Genomic DNA, 17596 nt, shown 5'->3' with positions numbered 1-17596 from the left:
TTACTTACACAAATGCAAACCCAGCATCTTCACCTTAGACATAGACTCAAGAAGACGATGCTCTGTGTCAGGGAGGAGGTAGCGGCAATGTGGGTGAGAGATGCCAGGTCTGTACCAGGATGCTAACATTTCCTCATCCCGCCTCCCAGAAGCGAGTATCAGATACCAAAAGGAAGACAGCTATATTTGCTCTCTGCATCCCCTTGCCTAATAAACCAGTCTCTGCATCTCTTGTTCAAAAGAAAACTCATACGGACTTGTTGGACAGCCGCAGGTCTCACCCAGGGTTTCGGAAAGGTTGTCTCACAACCTTGGGTTGTCAATTCAGCAGTAGACCACTAGCTCTGCTTTTAAAAATAAAGCTGTGATTAGCCTGAAGGAAATAAGAATTTGCCTCTTTCAGCAAGTTCGTTAACTGCAGTTTTGACAGTCTACAATGATGCCAACTGAAAAGGAAGGAAAGCAGCTTCTTTTTATTGTCATTGCATGTGAAAAACACTTGCAAGCTGAGCTGGCTTCCCATATTTTAATTTTCTACACAGATTTGCAATGGTATCTGAATCGTCTTCCCTCACCTGCTCTGTCAAATTATTATGGTACAAGCACTCCATAAAAAAGCACAATTGCTTGAAATTACACTAGAGTCAAATGTTGATAAAAAGGTGTCACAGAGGGAATGAAAACTAACTGCTGTGAAATTTAATGAAACCCACTGTGTGCCAAGGACACAGGCAGCCAAATTGAATTTAAAAAGGTGCCAAGCAGGGAAGCTTGTAATCAGGCTAGCCACTAAGTTAGACGAGATAAGCAGAATGACTTTTCTGTATCACAAAATCAAAACAGACTGCAATTTTTATGCATGAGATGAAAAGTTACAGTATTTATCCTCTCAGCTTCCTGTGTTCTTAGCACCGGATCTCCTGCTTAGTGGCCTGAAAGGGAATTTGTCATCTCCAGCGTAAGGTTTGTCCCAGCCCTTGCAGATCACTGAACGTTACACAAGAGAGCTCTTTCCTGACATGGTGTTTATTGCAAATTGTTATGAAAAAAAGGAACAAGCTAAATAGAGCTCTTAATGGCTCAGCATAAGTTATCTTCAGTCATAGTGTCCATTTCCAGTTTGGGGAATTAATTTATAGGAAATAAAATATAATGCTAAAATAAGAGAAATAGGAAGCAACAGACTGGGCTCAACAGATGGCTCAGTGCTCACAAGCAGAATGGTTTCCAAAGCATCACTCCACTGTAGGATGTTAGGAAATCATTTTACTCCTTAATTATCATACAGCATCACTTTGAAACACTCTTAAGAAAGAGTCTGATCTTGCAAGCCAAACTGTGCTTACATTTATTCACAGGAGCAGTCCCTCACACTCTGGCAGGGACAAAATTCACAAGGGACCACAAAGCTGTGCAGCTCAACTGATTTGTTGAAAATAACCTGGTGTGCGTTCATTATTTGGGGGCTCGGGAAGCCACCAGTATTTTGGGGGACTGATGGGAAGCACACACCGACGTTTGCCTTGTCCCCAGGCCATGCAGAGAGGCTCCAGGTCTGCAGCTCGCCTTGCTCACAGGTCTCACCCCACAACCAGCCCCAGCTTGCAGCCTGGCCTGAATGGCCGGAGTCTGCTCTCGCTGGTCTGTGCACCACTCTGCAGTGCTTTGTGGAGAGAAAATTTCTGGTTACATAAGAGATTTCAGGCACCGAGCAAAGCTCTCCAAAGCACTGGGATTCTTGTAACATGAATTCTTGTAAAAACATCCTGAGTTCTTTAACAAACTCTTGATTTTGCAGAATCCACCTGTAAAGGTTTAGGGTTTTGTCTTTGCTGTAAAGAGCTTTATTCCAGTGTTTAGTGCCACTCTTCATGGTTTTTCTGCTGTGGCAAGATAGGGACTTAAAAACTTAAAATATAAGGGGAGGTAAAACCAAAAACGGCATACTAGATAGCACAGAAGAGGTCTTAATTATTGTATTTTCCTGCATTCACCCTGGACAACATCTACAAGAACCTCTGTGACTCAGCAGTGCTACTGGATATATATGTCCGTAGGGGCTGTACAAGGGGGTGAAGCTCCCCTTTCCTCGCAGCACCCTCCAGTCCCCCTTCGCCTGCTTTTTTCCCCGCAGCACCCTGCTTTCCTTAGCCTGCTCTGCCTGCCATAACCCGGCATCCACTGCCCCAGTTGGGTTACCTCTCTGAGAACTTATTTCAAGTAGAAGAGCTTTTAGAGGGATGCAGGTTATCTGAAGAGGAGACTGCATTCAGGAATAAATACGCATTTATAATCTGCTACTAAGCCTGCTACTTTTACCTGCTCCTCCACAAAGTGCATAAACACAGGTGCTAAGGAATTTCTTATCATGTTAAAGGACACAGTAAACTCAAAGCACCATCAATTTCCTGATCTGACTTTGCTTGTTTCAGCTGAAATTTCTGTGGAGCAGCAACTGTCTCTGTTTTTCTTCCCCCAGTGATTTGCACAATGGATTTCTAGAATTTCCTATGTTATAACAAGAACAATTATAACAACAGCAACAGTGTATAACTGAGGACGTTTGCACAAATTTGTCAGGCAGATGTACAAATCCCCAAACGTCATTTAAAGCTTGCAATCATCCCGCAGCACCTGGGACACGTCTAGTTAAAAGCAAGTTTGAAACAAAGTACAAAGAAATTTCCTCTCCCACACACACTCACAAAGGTCCCTTAACAACATGCTACCCGTAGTTTCTACAGAGTCTCAAAATGAAGGACTTTTTAACAAGCCCTGGTAACCCTTCCTAATAATTGGCATTCAGCTATATTGTGCCTGACTTGAATTGCTTGTGACGTTCTGACTATCAAGTTTATTCTGATGAAAAAAAAAAAAAAATTGTATTGATAAATAGGCTTTCAGTTAGCTGCAGATTCAGACAAAAGCCTGAACTTGAGAAGAAGTCAGGAAGCATACCCTTCAGGAGCCTTAAAGCTATTTCTTACACTTTACTGTGTTAGTGGGTTTCATATCCTTTTACATGGTGCTATATTTCAGAAGCAGCTTTTGTTATTCCAGACTGATCATTCATGGCTTTTTCCTAAATCCTTTCTCCTCAAAGCGAGGCACAAACTCCATAGCCCTTTGCATTTATAAGAAAATCATTCTTCTCAAATCAACAATATCACTTTATGTTACAAAGGCATCTTTATTGCAGGACAATGCGAGACAACTGAACTGTCAGATTGCAAGGAAAAGGGTCAGATCTTTACATTACTAGAGAAATGATACAGTGTTCATGAGAGCACTGCATTTTCTGTTTCATTCTCCCTGGAACCTTTTGGATCATGTTACAAGATAAAAATAATAATGATTTCTAATATGCAATTGTTTACATTTTTTTAATTAACACTTTCATTATAATGCTACAAACTACTACCAAGTGCACTTAAAAGTCTGTTAGCCCACCAGCAAAGAATTTTACCTACAAATTCATTCAGAATAGTCAGTCTTCCTGAAAGACTGAGGTTTATCAGGCTTACGCAGGAAAAGGTGTTTTCAACCCATGGTACAGCGACCCTCTCAAGAATGAGCTGTATTTTAAGGCATCAGTCCCACTACATTTAACACTGACTACCTAAGGATACAGATAGGATCTGACATCCTGCAAAGTTCTCTGCTCTTCTTGGGAACGTCATCCTCTCCCAAATCCCACTAGCCGCCATGAGTAGCAACAGTGCTGAGCTCTGAATCACGAGACCCAGATCCTGCCCTCCTTTCTCACTCCCATGGAAGAACATTGCTGTTGTTTTCAACAGGTCAGGCTCTAAGGAAGAGCAAATCCAGAGGGAAAAAAAGCCTGCATCTCTTCTCAGTTATACCTGTGGCATCAGGGGACTAATAGAGGAACAAACAGTGTAAATGACATCTCATCCAGCCTAGGGAATCAGTCGTATCACCAGCATTGTCAGGGTGCATTGACCATGTGCAATTTAACTTTTCACGCCTGAGAAGGCACAGGACAGCTACTAGAAGGGATCTGTCAAATGCAATATTGCCCCTCTGGCCTGTGATGTCTTGTGATGGAAAAATCATCCCAGGAGCAAGGAGACATCCTTCATGGCCCTCTGTGACTCAGGACACCTCCACATGGTGTCCATGCCACCCAGAACTTTGCACTTGGGCAAGAGAGAAATCTTAAGGTCTCTGAAGTCATCTGAGGTGTTTCAGAGAGCAGAAGGAAATCCTTGAGCAGGGAGACGGACAACAAGGACACAGTGAAGGATGTGCTGTGCTGAGGTTCTGGTTGTACCTATGCGTCCCATGTTTCTTAATTAGGTCACGCTCCTTCCTATTTGCTCACTGCGTGGAAACAATACCTTGGCTGCCCTCAAGTTCTATGACTGACTTCATCCTAATGATGGAGACCAAAAACTGTCTTACTGTACTTTAGAAAGCCAAAGTTAAACAGCTCAGATAGTTAAAAGTGTATTGAAGAAGTAAAAGGATGTGAGCAAAGAGAGGAAAATGCAGGTTGAATATCAGGAAAAAATTCCAAACGGAATACATAGTAAGCTGTGTCTCCTAAAAAAAGTGAAAAAAAGCCCTATTACATAGACGTTTAAGGCCAAACTGGACAAAATCTTGGAAAATATGCCACTGGGAACAATCCTGGCCTGTCTGTGGGGCATATGACCTCATCCTCTTTGGAAAACATTGCAACACTTCGACACCCAAATTAAGTTCCCAGAAGTATTCATATAGCTCATGGATTTCAGGAAACAGCACAAGCCAGATCTCTGAATGTAGAAACAAAATGACTAACTCACACCCAGGTTCCTTTCTAACCAACATAAATGCAGAGGACCTGAAGTAAAGTAACTCTGAATTTACTTTGTCTTTGTACCAGTAAAACAGATATTTGCTCCTCTGCCTCACATTTCCTGAAGTTTCATTAGGTTATGCAAGCAGAGCCCTTTGAAACGAAAGGCATCACAGAAGTGCTGATCATCATTGTTCCTCTCCAAGAAAAGAGGGCAAAAAAGGCAAAGCCCGAACTTCATTGTAGAGATAAACAAAGCAGCACTCTAGGACTTGTTTATATCAAAAACTCTGTTCGTAATGCAAAATTCTGCTTAAACCCTACACAGCTGCAGCAATATTCAAAACATCACTTTTATATTCAACATCAATAGCAAAGCAGAGAAGTAAAGTGACTCTTCCTAACATTTTAGCAGCATCTTTTTTCTAATAAATCAGTATTTCCATTTTAAATGTGCTTTCACGGAGCCTAAGCTCTAACTTCCTGAATTTGCTCTAGACTAAAACTTAGCCTTTTTTCCCCTGTATTTAGTTGTAATTTACATCAGGAGTAAATAGATATTTGAGAAAACTAAAAATGAATGCCTCTTTCAAAGCACAATCCACTGTAAACAAGCTAATTCACATGGATAACTCTACAAGAAAAATCTCAGCCTTAGAACTATATCTGTTTCAGATTAATGTCCCAATCAAATAATCTTACCTCTAGGATAGATACATTGATGGCATTTGTACTAAATGCCACTGATTTCAAGGGACATATGAAAATCTGCAGCCTTTAAGGGTCCTGCTCCTTTGTTAGCAAGACCATAAAACCCCAGAAGAGTCAAGGTAGCCCAGCTGGTTTTCAAAAAAAAAAAAAAAAAAAGAAAGAAAACCACACATGCAGAAACAGTAAAGACAACTAAGTATGAAACTACTCTCAGCATCATCTGTCATCTTCTAGATGCACTTGCAGTACCCAAGGAGCATTACAACTCCCTGCTTCCTAACCTACATTTAAATGCTTGGTGTTATCTTAAATAGTAAACTGTTGCTAACTCAGGGCTCCTTCAGTGGATTTCATTAGGGAACAATCACATGAAAAGCTGGGCTGGAATCTCTGTTGGGGCAGCAACCTTAGGAGGACCACAGTGAGAACATCTGTGACCAAGGGGAAGGCCTGATCACTGAGATGTGGTCACTGTCTTAAGAATACAGAGAATTTAAGTATGTACCTTTTTTGGATCGATCACATATAAGTACCTAACTTTGACTTCCCTCCAGTCAGATTTGGTGGTCCATGCACAGAGGAAAGATTCAAGCAATACAGGCTACCTACTGAGAGAGTGGGAGGAGAATCTGGGTAAAGTCATTTATAGACTGAGAGCAGCAGGCGACATACATTGCATGAGTTTAGATTCAGTCCTGAATTTGTCCCACGTTTTAACCCATCTCTCCTGTCTGCATACGGCAGAGAAATAGCTAGCTACTTATTCAATGGAACATGCACCACAAAATCTGTTAAAGACAACCCCGACTTCCAAATTCCCTTGTTCTGATCATCATCCTACAACAATAACATTCCCCTGTCTTACTCAATTTAACTCAAATCCACAAATTTGATTTTGCACTGTATCACAGTGTATGAAGGCACCTTGTATTGCTGGGAAGCAGATACTGAGCATGAGTACTAGCAATCACAGGAACCAGCTCAGTAAGTCAAAGCAAAGCACAGTCAACTATATACTGCACTTTATCCCTTGCTGGATACCTACAGAAAACCAGGGTGATAGCTGCTGTGAAACATAGCAGTCATGAAGCTGCTTCTATATAGGTTGTTTTGGTTGAGAAGCTAGAACACAGTACAGCTTCAACAGATTAGAAGCAGGCTAACTGTTCGATCTTAAAAAATAACTATAATGAACTTCAAGTAAATGTGGTTTTAGTAGGGTTTCTGCAGTGATCTATTCTTGGTGCTAAACTTTTTAACATTCATATGAAAAGAGATTTGTAAGAAAAGGAGGCAGAATAACTCACTACTGGAACAAATTATGAAGAGCCTGCTTTTCTAGAAGTAATTAAATTCAGACTAGAAGTTTTTTTCTCAGAGATATACTCTTGTTCAAACAGGAATTATATAAGGGCAGTCCTATCACCTGTGCTACACCAGACATCAGACTAAATAGTCACAGGACTCTCTGCTGACCTTATTATTGCTGAATGTATGAGCCTATGAAACAACATATAATCACTCTGTAACAACATTTAACAGTGCTACATTCCTTGTTTGCACTTCTTCTTTTACCTCCCGGGGAGGCATCTGTTGCTTTCATATGCCCCTCTCGCAGTGCCTTTATACGCACATGTATACGTCGGATTAGCACCAGCCATGCAGTTTGTCTTTGTCTAGGATGAGGATTGCCCTGTCACATGTCTACACAGGCACAGCCAAGGCACTGAAGCCTTGCACCTCGCAAGAGCAAAGAGAGTGGAGGACGGGGACAAAACAGCCCTGAGCAGCTAACTAGCAAGTGAAAAGTGCACAGGTTTGGACAGAAACAGACACCCTCCCTAAGCTGTCCTCAAAAGTTACTCTTTTGAAAAATACTTTGAGGGTAAAGGGGATGAAAGAATAAAAAGGATATTTTTAATGGGTTCATGCTTGTTTTTTTGTTCTGGTTTAGTTTGGTTTTTTCAGGTAAAAATTGCAAGAGTTGGGAGGAAGCTGTTTAGGTGGAGGAAAGGGACGAGGCAGGTTTGGCAGAACTACAGAAGACTTTGGCAACAGTTTCCATCCTGGAAGTCTCTTGACAATCTCAGCTCCTCCCTGCCCCCAGCAGGGCTCTTCACAGTTACATTTTCGCCCTACAGGGAGAAAGCGATACTGACCTTAGTCTCCCAGGCAGAAATCAGAGAGTCTCACTTCTGCTGTCAGACAAAATAATGGGTACTAGTCACTGTCTGCAGTTCCCTTCCTCCGTGTCACACACAGCCTTTCCCAGGACAGTTTCCATTCCCTGTAGTCAACTGGAACTACCTCATCAAAGACCCAAATGACTTTTTCTTGGCCGCTCTCAGAAGCAGGACTGCCTTCATTCTCCTGGACCCAGGAGTTTTTGACCGTCAGCCACGTTTTTTGAAATGCGCTTGTCCCTTAGACTCAGTGACTGTCTCACCCAAGAGCTCCTCTTACTTCCTTAACTGTCCACCAAGAATGTCCATTGAGGGACAGCATCTCTACCTGGTCCCACAGTGCTATGACTTTAGTTCCCTTCCCCTCCCTTCTCTTCTCCCTATATTTTAGACCTTGATTATCTCACCTGCCAAGTCAGATTAGGCCACCAGTATGCTAAAAAGCTGAAAATTTCCTTTGGATTCCTTAAGAAGACATTCTTAAGACTTGCAGCCCAAAATCTCAAAGGGTTTCTCTGAGTTGCCCCACAAGCAACACAGAATCATCATCTTTCACTCCATATTCTCCTCATCTCAATGGAGTCCCTTATTCCTCTGCTCTCCACATCCAGCAAGCACTTGTCCTGAGCAGGCTATGGGTGGTGAAAACTGTTATGGCCACTATTGGGATAGCATACTTGGAGAAGTATTCTGCAGTGATTTTATGTGGTGCTGAGAGCTTTACCAGCAGACCATATTTTTTTCTGAGATGGAATCAGAAGTTATTGGGAACTGCATCCTCTTTTTCTCAAATAATTGAGCATTCCTTTCACCACCCCACATTTCAAGAGCTCTCCAGATTTTCTAATCAGCATTATAAGGATCACCATGTCAGGGGCTTCAGCACTCCTGTGAGACACAAGGAAAACAAGATAGAGCAATAAGGAGAGGGAAAAAAAGTGCTGCTGAAAAGGTTGCTCCTTTACTGAAAGGAGCAGCAAAATTTGTGCTTTTCTTGAGTACAAACAAAGAGTGATTGTGCTAAAGAAGACATTACAAACCACATGGCTGCACGAGAATTAAGAAGAGGGCTCATTTCTCACATTCTACTTAGAATCAGGGTCAGATTGTCAGATCTGGAGAGGTGTCTAAGCCAGTAGGTTATTTCATGCTCTGCTCCCTTAGATTCGTAACCCTTTGAGCTTGGCTTAGCGGTCCTGCAGAGACAAAGGGAGTTTTGAGTAAGTGCAGACTTCATCTATATTTCCTGTGTACTGACCATTTTAATGAAAAGCTTCACCTTGCTAGCATAATGTTCTTTAAATCGACCATCCTTGCAATACTTACATCTTTTGATCCACTGCCTCTCATAAAACTGGCTAACCTTTAAGTTCATTATGTTCTTAAAATGATTGCTCTGCATTCAGAGAGTGAAACTATTCACCAGATTAGCATGTCATATCAGAGCCACGTACCTGCAAATTTTTAGTCTTCCCATTTAAGTAGAATTGACTTGCCAAGGCACAGTGGAAAGAAGATCAATAATTACAGAGTCCAATTTGCCATAGATTGGTTAAACTTCACTTCCTGCCATCATGCCCTCGATAGATATGGTCAAAGATACTTTCTTACAATCTGTTCTAGCTACATTATATATGCCTCAATCTTCCAAACACCGAAAGCAAACCAACTGGAAACACTGCACTTATTGTTATCGGTGAAGACTTCATCCATCTACATAACTGTGCCCTCAAGAGGTTACAAACAGCATAACTTTCACTTCAGTTGTTAGTTCTTTGAAGCAATCCGACAGAAATGTTCGCGTAGTATGTTCTGAGATACTGCAGCAGCAGTTTGCGGGCTATGGACTGCAGATCACTGACAAGTCACTGAAGAAACAGTTGGCTTCAGGGTGTTGCCTACTTTTTGTTGCCTGATGCCAAATTTACTCAGAAGATGCTAAAAATAACATTGCTTTTTCATGTAAGCAATTGCTATAATAGCTACAGAGCTGTCACATGATCCTACATGGGAAAGGAAGTGGTTCAGATAATTGCAAATGGGAGGAAAAGTCTACAACACAATCTTTCTGTCAGGAACAAAAACTCGGTACACATCATCCCAGAGTCATCTTAAAATGTATATATGTGACATACTCAGGATTAGCTGAAACAGCAAAAATAGACTATGTAAAGATCAACCAATATCTAAACAGCTCTCCTGACTCCGCATGCATCCGCAGTTTCTCGCGGGTCCTGGCATTCAGTTTTTATATGAAGAGCAGATTTATGGTATACGTGCTCATGAATAATTCACTCACATCAGTTGCCACATACAACTTAGGGAAATCCCAGCTGTAAAACCTTGGCACCATTTAGCTAGTGCAAGCTACACTACTTTTATACAGGTGTTATTCCACTGACCTACTTGGAGTTATTCCTCCTTTCCACTGCTAGAAGAAGATCAGGCTGTTTGCTTACCTCTGTTCTCTGCCACCTCTTAACAGTAGTAAAAATGTTTCTAGCATTGGAGAAAGGTAGTTTTAGCAACCTTAGTGTTCCAGCTCCCCTCAGCTGCAGGAGACTCTGCATCTCACCTAACCTCGGGTCTCCCATAACAAGCCACTGTCAGTTGGCTTAGTTCCTAATGAAGGCCATGTTTTTAAATCATGTTAAGAAAATTACTGAGATCATAGACTAATGGAACACCATTGAAACTGTAAACTAGCTACCCCCAGCATGTTCTTATGACGGTTTTTAACTTCAAGAGAAATACAGGTTTTTTCAAACACATCCTCTGCCACTGAAAGCAGGAACCACGGCAGTGTGTTGGTGCAGGTGATTCTGATGAAAAAGAAACAGAAAGCGAAACTGCCTAGCCATCTCCTTGCCCAGACAAGGAGAAAGGCACCGAGGATGAATCAATGGCATCACTTAGAGGGCTGCCTGCTTTTTCCCAGGCTTTTTTATTCATAAGGACAATGGGAAGGGTTCCTTTTTCCCCCAAGAAAAATATTTGTGAGGGTTTTTGGTTAGATCTTCATCTGGAGGCCAACTAAAATGGCAATCACCATAGTGCCACTGAGCCACATTCAAAACACACACAGTGGGCAGCATAAGCAAACTTAAAACCATAGTATAGGGAACTAAGACCTGACACTCCTAGATAGTAAATAATCTGAACAGCTCATGGCTATCTTGACATAAAGCAACCTAGTAATTATAGTGCCTAAGTTAGACATCTGAATAACTGTAGTCATGTCATTTAAACAATGAAGCTATATTGATTTACAGCAGCTAAGGATCTTCCTAAGGATGTAAGTAGCTGATCTTTACCTTAATACATCCCTTCAGTTCATCCAAATTATTGGCTTGCACCACCTGGCCTCTCCTTAATGCCTCCCCCCCCCCCCCCCCAGTTGGCTTTTAAGCAGGTTGAAAAATGATGGTTTCTCACTTTGTTCATTTCTTACGCATTTCCAGCAGTGCTGAGTGAAATGAGAGACAACCATAAAACCCAGCAGAGGGGAAAATTAGACATGCTATGTAAATAATCTCTGAACTGTAAGTAAAGTCTGCAATTTTAGTTTCATATCACAAGTTCACATGTCTTTCAAATTGTCACCTACAGCAGATAAGCCCTAAATGCTTACGTCCCTTCCTTGAGCAAAGGGATACAGTGTGCTCATTTGGGGCTAGCTCCAGGGGCTGCCAGGCATGGCCCAAAGTAGCCTCTCTCCTCCTCACACGCGATTCACCATCCTACCTCCAGCCCACGACAACATCACGAGGGGGGCGCATTTCCCCACACTTCCCACGTCCCCTGCCCAGCCATCCCCCGCTCAGGCCATCGTATTGCACTGGTGTGGCTGCAAGCATAGGCGCAGCCAGACCGACTCTACTGACAGACAGGGGAGCACAGCCGTGAAAACGGGACTGAACGCAAATTCAAACCAGATGAGCAGAGCTAGCATTCGGAAATAGACAGGGGTGGTCAAAGCCAAGCAGAGTCTGAGATGGCTCTGAGTGAAAATAGCCAGACCGAGCGGGCTTGCAGAGTATCCTCTCCACCTTCTGGCTGCCCCGGTGGAATTTCAAAATGCAGCAGGCTTCAAGAAGTAGCAATTTCCAGCAAAGTTGACTCTCGAGCAGCTGTCCTATTTTCAAATTGCCAGCCAAATTAAACACAGGAATACCTGCTGGTCACAAAGCTGAGGGAAGGGTGAAGTGACAGAGTCAGTTCGCTCTGAAGTGGAGCAACTGCTCAAAAATTGTAGCCAGGGTTTCTGCAGAGCAGAACTGCTCCCCTCACCACCAGGAGGGAGCTGCGCTGGCTTCACCGAGGCTGAAGGCTTGGCACGGCCTCGGTTGGGAGCCCTGAGTCAGACTATAGCCAAGTTTGTCTTGTGCTTTCTTATGCCTGCACACTAAGAATGTGTTCATATTTGCCTGTCTGGGTGAGTTTCTATTTGGATGGGAGAGAGTTAGGAGTCCTCCTGCCGAAGTTTGCTGCTAAGTGGTCTGCCTGGAGAAGCACAGCTGGTATGGGCACTGCTGAGCATCAGCAGTGAAAGCCTGGAGAAACATGCTCCCTTTACAGAGGTGAGCACACACAGAACAGCGTACGCAGTGTAGTGTTTGCACAGGATGAAAGAGCTACTGATCTGCATGTCGCCAGTGACAAGACAGTGATGATTTGCTGGAAAAATGGCCCTATAAAAACCACGACTCGAGGATCCTGTTTTATTGTCTCATAACCTTTAAATACTCCGTGGTTCAGGCCACACAATTTATAAGGCAAAAAAAAGGCAGGGAGGGGAATAATGCTTCCACGCACACTGTCTAGACCATAGACCCAGCAGATTCAATGTACCATCAGATAGCCTGGATTAGACAGCCTGACTGTGCTCCTCCTGCAATCGTGGCCCACCGCTACCCGGGGTGAACTTTCCCCACTTGAAACCTGGGCTGCAGCCTCATTGCCAGATCCACACACCTGCAGAGAGCAGAGGTGGAGGCAGCTGTGTGGGTGGTGGAAGTGGGAAGGAGAAAGAGAAAGGCTAGGGGTTGTTCACACAGGAACACAGTCTGTCCTCTGCAACGCTCACAGGGCCCCTACAGCTCCCACACTTCGCCAGGTAAATGCACCTCAGCTGAGCTCTGTCAAAATCTACAGCCTGAAAAAGCACCATGAAGACACCAGCCGCAGAAGTCACTCTTTGCCACAAACAGCTATGCTCAGCAATCTAAATTTGGCATGCAACTCTCAAAGATTATACAGGGATTTAAGTGCAAGAGAGTGACCACAGCTCACCACGAGTCTTTGCCCAATGCTCAAATGGACAGCCAAATCAATGGTCTAGGGAGCCAAGGTCTTGTCTCCCTTGCTAGCAGAAAGTTTGAATGACTCCTTCCTCTCCCCAAACTGCCAGAGGAGTCTCCACACCTGTAAACCTACAGCCTGAACATGCCACCATGTCCCCCCCCCACCAAAGCACAAGCATAGGGCACGTGGCACTTACCCCCCAGGAACTGGATGCCTCCTGCCACCCTGCCCACGGTCCTGGAGATAAGCTCGGACACACAGCAGCCCATGAGCGCCGTCAGGGCCACCAAGAGGAGCAGACCGCAGCCCAGCCCCGTCACCACCGTGCAAATCCTCCACTCAGTGCTTGGGATGGCCTGGAAGGAGGCGTAGCGGCCACATTGCTCCACCATCACGGTCGTCTGGAGGCTCTCATCCCGCACTGGATACGAACACCTCCGGAAAGTGCCAAAGGAAACTGACTTCTCCAGCTGAGACCCCAAGAGCCAGTAGGGCATGAAGAACCCCACACAGGAGGCAGCGGCGCAGAGGAAGGAGAGGAAGGCCCAGATCACACCAGCACAGGTGAGGCTGGATGCCATCTTGCTATCTGCGCTCAAGACCACTCACGATGGGGAGAGAGGGAGGCACCTGCCTGATTTAGAGGAGGTTTATGGATAATCCAGAGTCTCTCAGCCTTGATAAATCCTTGCTCCAGGAGAAGCTTGAATCCTAACAGCCATAAAGATGTTTTCTCCCATCATGAAGACAAAGGTCCCTGATTAAATAACAAATAAAGGAGAAAAAGTTCAGTAATACTGACATAATAAAAAAATGTGTATCTGCCATAGTGTTTCTTCTTCCTACGGCACTTTTCATTAAGACATCACACTTCTCTGTCCCATTACTGCAAGCAATCACTAGAGTTACTGCCAGTGAAACAAATTACTGGCAGTGGTGGTGGGAGGGAGCTTTGTATGCAGTCGGCTGTGTTCACTGAGGAACACTCTGCGGCCACCTTCAGGGTTTCCCTGTGCACTTGCCTAGTCACTTTTCTCCACTGTATGCCTTGATCTGTCCTGTACCAACAGGGAAAGAAGGTAAGGTCTTGTTTATTCTCAGCCAGCTGGGCCTTCATCCTGCAACACCTTGGAAACGTACTTTACATTACATATGGCTCCTCAGCTTCAGTGCAAAACTGTTTGCAGCACCTGAGGCTTTTCAGGATGAGGCCCTTGTGGCAGAGGGATGGCGTTTTCCCCAGCGCTCCTGAATTTGTTGGCATCCCTGCGGGCCTAAAGCAGCCCATTATCGTTTGATGTTCAAACATGCCAAGAACCCACAGCTCCTGACGGGCTTCTGGCAGGTGAAGACATTTTCATGCCTTTCAAATTCATCCCCAAACGACCTCAAGCAGCACATGCTTAAAACGCAGGGGTTTCTCTTACTATTCCTGCTTGCACTCAGCCCACTTCCCTCCACTTCCCTCTCTTTTCTTTGCCTCTTCCCTCGCCAGACACAGGAGCCCCAACTCCTTTGCCTCCTTCCCTGACAGCTCTCAGTCTCATCTCAGTCCCAGAACTATCAAGCACTTTTGACTATTGTAGAGCGCTACTTCCTGGTATATTTCTTGTTAAATCCATGCTGGATCATTAAGTCTAAATCCAACAGCATTTGTAAATTTATGATCATTTCTCACAGTAGTTGCCAAATTAATTGATAGCTATTTATAGGGGCTTTTTCCTAAGCATGATTAGATGCCAATCAGTGAATTCAATTCATGTACAGGCGATAAAATTAATACTACATCTGTGCAAGGAAGGAACATAAGTAAAGAGTCTGTAAGTGAAATTAAGCATGTGCACCATACAAAAGTTTTGTTTACTTTTAAAACACTAAGAAAAAGAAGTCTCTTCTATAACATTGAAAAAGGCCTCTGCTGCTTCTCAAGAAGTACATGCCTAACTATTCGCAGTCACAGTCTATCTGTGTCCCTTGGGACGAAAACTTGGAGAGGGGCATAGGGTGCCTCCATCCCTCCAGAGGCATCTTCCGGAGAAGGATCTGCCTGTATCTTGGCGTACCACCAAACGCTTAAGGAAGCAGTAGGTCCCGGCACTTAGGGAAGACCGTTCCCCGAATCAGTAGAGGAGAAACGGCTGGAAAGAGGGGACAACACGGAGGCTCCCAGGGGCAGGTCCCTGCCACCCCCGCAGCCCCAGCGGGGCACAGCCTGGCCTCCCGCAGGTCGCCACCTCGCACCCGGGGACCTCTCTGGGGACCGGGGCTCGCTCCTCCGCCCCCCAAAACGCCGCTCCCCCGCTCTGGGGTCGGAGGCGGCAGAGGGGGATCCGAGCTCCGCCGGGGCGATGCGAGGGGAGGGAGCCGGGGGAGGGGGGACCTCGCCGGGGACGGGCTGAGCGGTCAGGGGGGTGGGAAGGGAAGGGGGGGGGGTCGAGGAGAGGAAGGTCTGGGAGATCAAGGGATGAGGCAGGATAGGGGGATCCCGGGGGGAAGGGGGCCTGGGGGTCCAGCAGGGCCGGGGAGCAGGGAGGGGACGGGCTAGGAGACCTGGGGGGCCGGGAGGGGAAAGGAAGGATGATCGGGGAAGAGAAGGTCTGAGAGGGCGGGGGGTCCGGAAAGGCAGAGGGGCCCAGAGCGGGAGGGGGCTCCGGGAAGGGGGATCGGGGTGGGGAAGGTGTAGGAGGGCAGTGGATGCGGCAGGGCATGGGAGGGGGCCCCGGGGGGGGGGGTGCGGCGGGGCAGGGGTACTCACAGGCTGGGCGCGGGGGCTCCCCGGAGCACATGGGCGCGGGGCCGGCGGCTGGCGGCCGCCCCGAGTGACTCTGCCGCCGCGGTGCCGGCGCGGAGGCGACGCGGGCGCTCCGGGGCGGGACCCGGCACGTTCCCCACCCCGGCCCCGGCCCCGGCCCCGGCCTTCCCTCCCCTCCTCCTCGCCTTTCTCTCTGCCCCCGTTTGATTCCTCTCTCGGGAAGCAACGCACTTCACCGCCTCCCCCTTTCCACCACCCGCCGCCGCCTCCCCGGGCGGGACCGGCCGCCGACGGCGCGGTGGCGGGGGGCGGCCCGGCTCCCCCCCCCCGCCCCTCCCCGCCCCGTCGGGCCGGCCGAGGGCGGCGGGGAGCGCTGCGGCGCCGCGGCGGAGCGGGGAGCGAGCGAAGTGGGGGGGGGGGGGGGAAGAGAGGAGGAAAAAGCCGTAGGGGGACGGTGAAGGGAGCGGGGCGAGCTGCAGCCCTGAGACGGGAAAATGCGGGCTAATCGCCTGAAGGGTGCGTGTGCTGAGGGGTGTGTGTGTGTATGTGTGTGTGTGGGTCTGCAGGCGAGCTGCTGATCCCAGCGTTTTGAGCACAATAGTTTGGGAGCTGGTCTGCACCCAGGGTAAATGTGACCGGAGTACCAAGCAGCTCGTCCCGCCTGCGTTAGGTCAAGCGAGGAGATGGGAGCGCCAATCCTTTCCCAAAGTGGGAAAGTTTTGTGGAGGGGCTGCGAGGAGGGGCGGTGCACGCCGAGCCGCTGAGAGAGAGAGAGATTCCCTCTTCTGCTGTCTCCTCTCCAGCCTGGACAGGGAATAAATTCCTTCCGATAGAAGACAATTTTATGCCGGGTTTAAATTATGTCGGCACCAGACATGCAAAATCTCTTTGGTAATGTTTCTTTTACAATCCTGGGACATGGCATGTGAATCTAAGTGCTGATCATTAATATTATTAATGTTGAATGGAAGTGAGGTTTATTGCACTCAGCCTGTGTTTACACCATTTAATAGTAACAACAGTCATGTTCAGAATTAAACTACAGAGCTACTTTATTGCTTTTAAAAAAAAAAAAAAAGACTCTCTTTTTTCCCCATAATGCACAGTCTTAAAATCAGAACACTACAGAAAATGTATATTTTCTCAAGGGATAAAAAATGGATTGGAAAGTATCTACCAAGATCTAGCTTTCCATCCTAACATTGAAAGCATATTCTTCAAGGAAAAGTGCTTCAAATAGGAGTAGAGAAGTAGGTTAAATATAGGCTGAATGCTAAGATGTACGCAGCGATGTGCTTCACGAAGAAGACAATGCAGGCATACCCCTGAAATAGCCCTACTCCCGTGGCTACATCTAAGATACATCCACCTAGGCTACATCTATATATCTGAGTAATGTGCATCATTCTCATCAGATCCGTACAGCAAAAAAAGATCAATATTCACATTTCCAGAGGTTTTATTTCAGATTCTCTCTAGTCCAGCTCTATGGACTGAATGCCCAGAACTCATTAGGTGGACTTCTGGAGCACCTTTTCCGATTTAGTTTCATCTGAAAAGAGTCTACCTGGTGCACTCATCACTGCAGTAAACCCAAGCATGGTAAGTGAGGATGATAAGGAGTTTCGCTCCAAAAGCATGCCCTTGATGCACACTAAAATATGAATAGAGATGTGCCCAGGGGGTGACTTATAGAGAGGGAGCTGGTATGACTTTCCCAGAGGGGAGAGCTGAAGCCTGCTCTGCAGCATACCATTCCAGCACCCTCCCCTCAAATCAGCTCTCCTTACCGTGCCAAGCCTCCACCCCGAAAGTACACCAACTCTCATGCTCCCTTTCTGC

The 17596-nt window shown here is 46.0% G+C and overlaps 1 protein-coding gene across 1 annotated transcript in view; it reads right to left on the bottom strand.

The window, feature by feature from the left end:
• The window catches only part of LHFPL6 (LHFPL tetraspan subfamily member 6), a 151336-nt gene extending 135299 nt beyond the window's left edge, over positions 1-16037 (bottom strand). Inside the window, exons 1-2 of the mRNA XM_068929964.1 lie at positions 15758-16037; positions 13199-13759 (exon numbers count right to left, since the gene is read on the bottom strand). Coding sequence (XP_068786065.1) covers positions 13199-13583 — 385 coding nt within the window. The 5' untranslated portion in view covers positions 13584-13759; positions 15758-16037. The remainder of the gene's footprint in view (positions 1-13198; positions 13760-15757) is intronic.
• Positions 16038-17596: the final 1559 nt, after the last annotated feature.

Source organism: Struthio camelus, chromosome 1, assembly GCF_040807025.1.
Source record: "Struthio camelus isolate bStrCam1 chromosome 1, bStrCam1.hap1, whole genome shotgun sequence".
NCBI classification, from domain to species: Eukaryota; Metazoa; Chordata; class Aves; order Struthioniformes; family Struthionidae; genus Struthio; species Struthio camelus.
The sequence above is the reverse complement of the archived record's forward strand: the minus strand, read 5'-3'. Positions and strand labels throughout refer to the sequence as shown.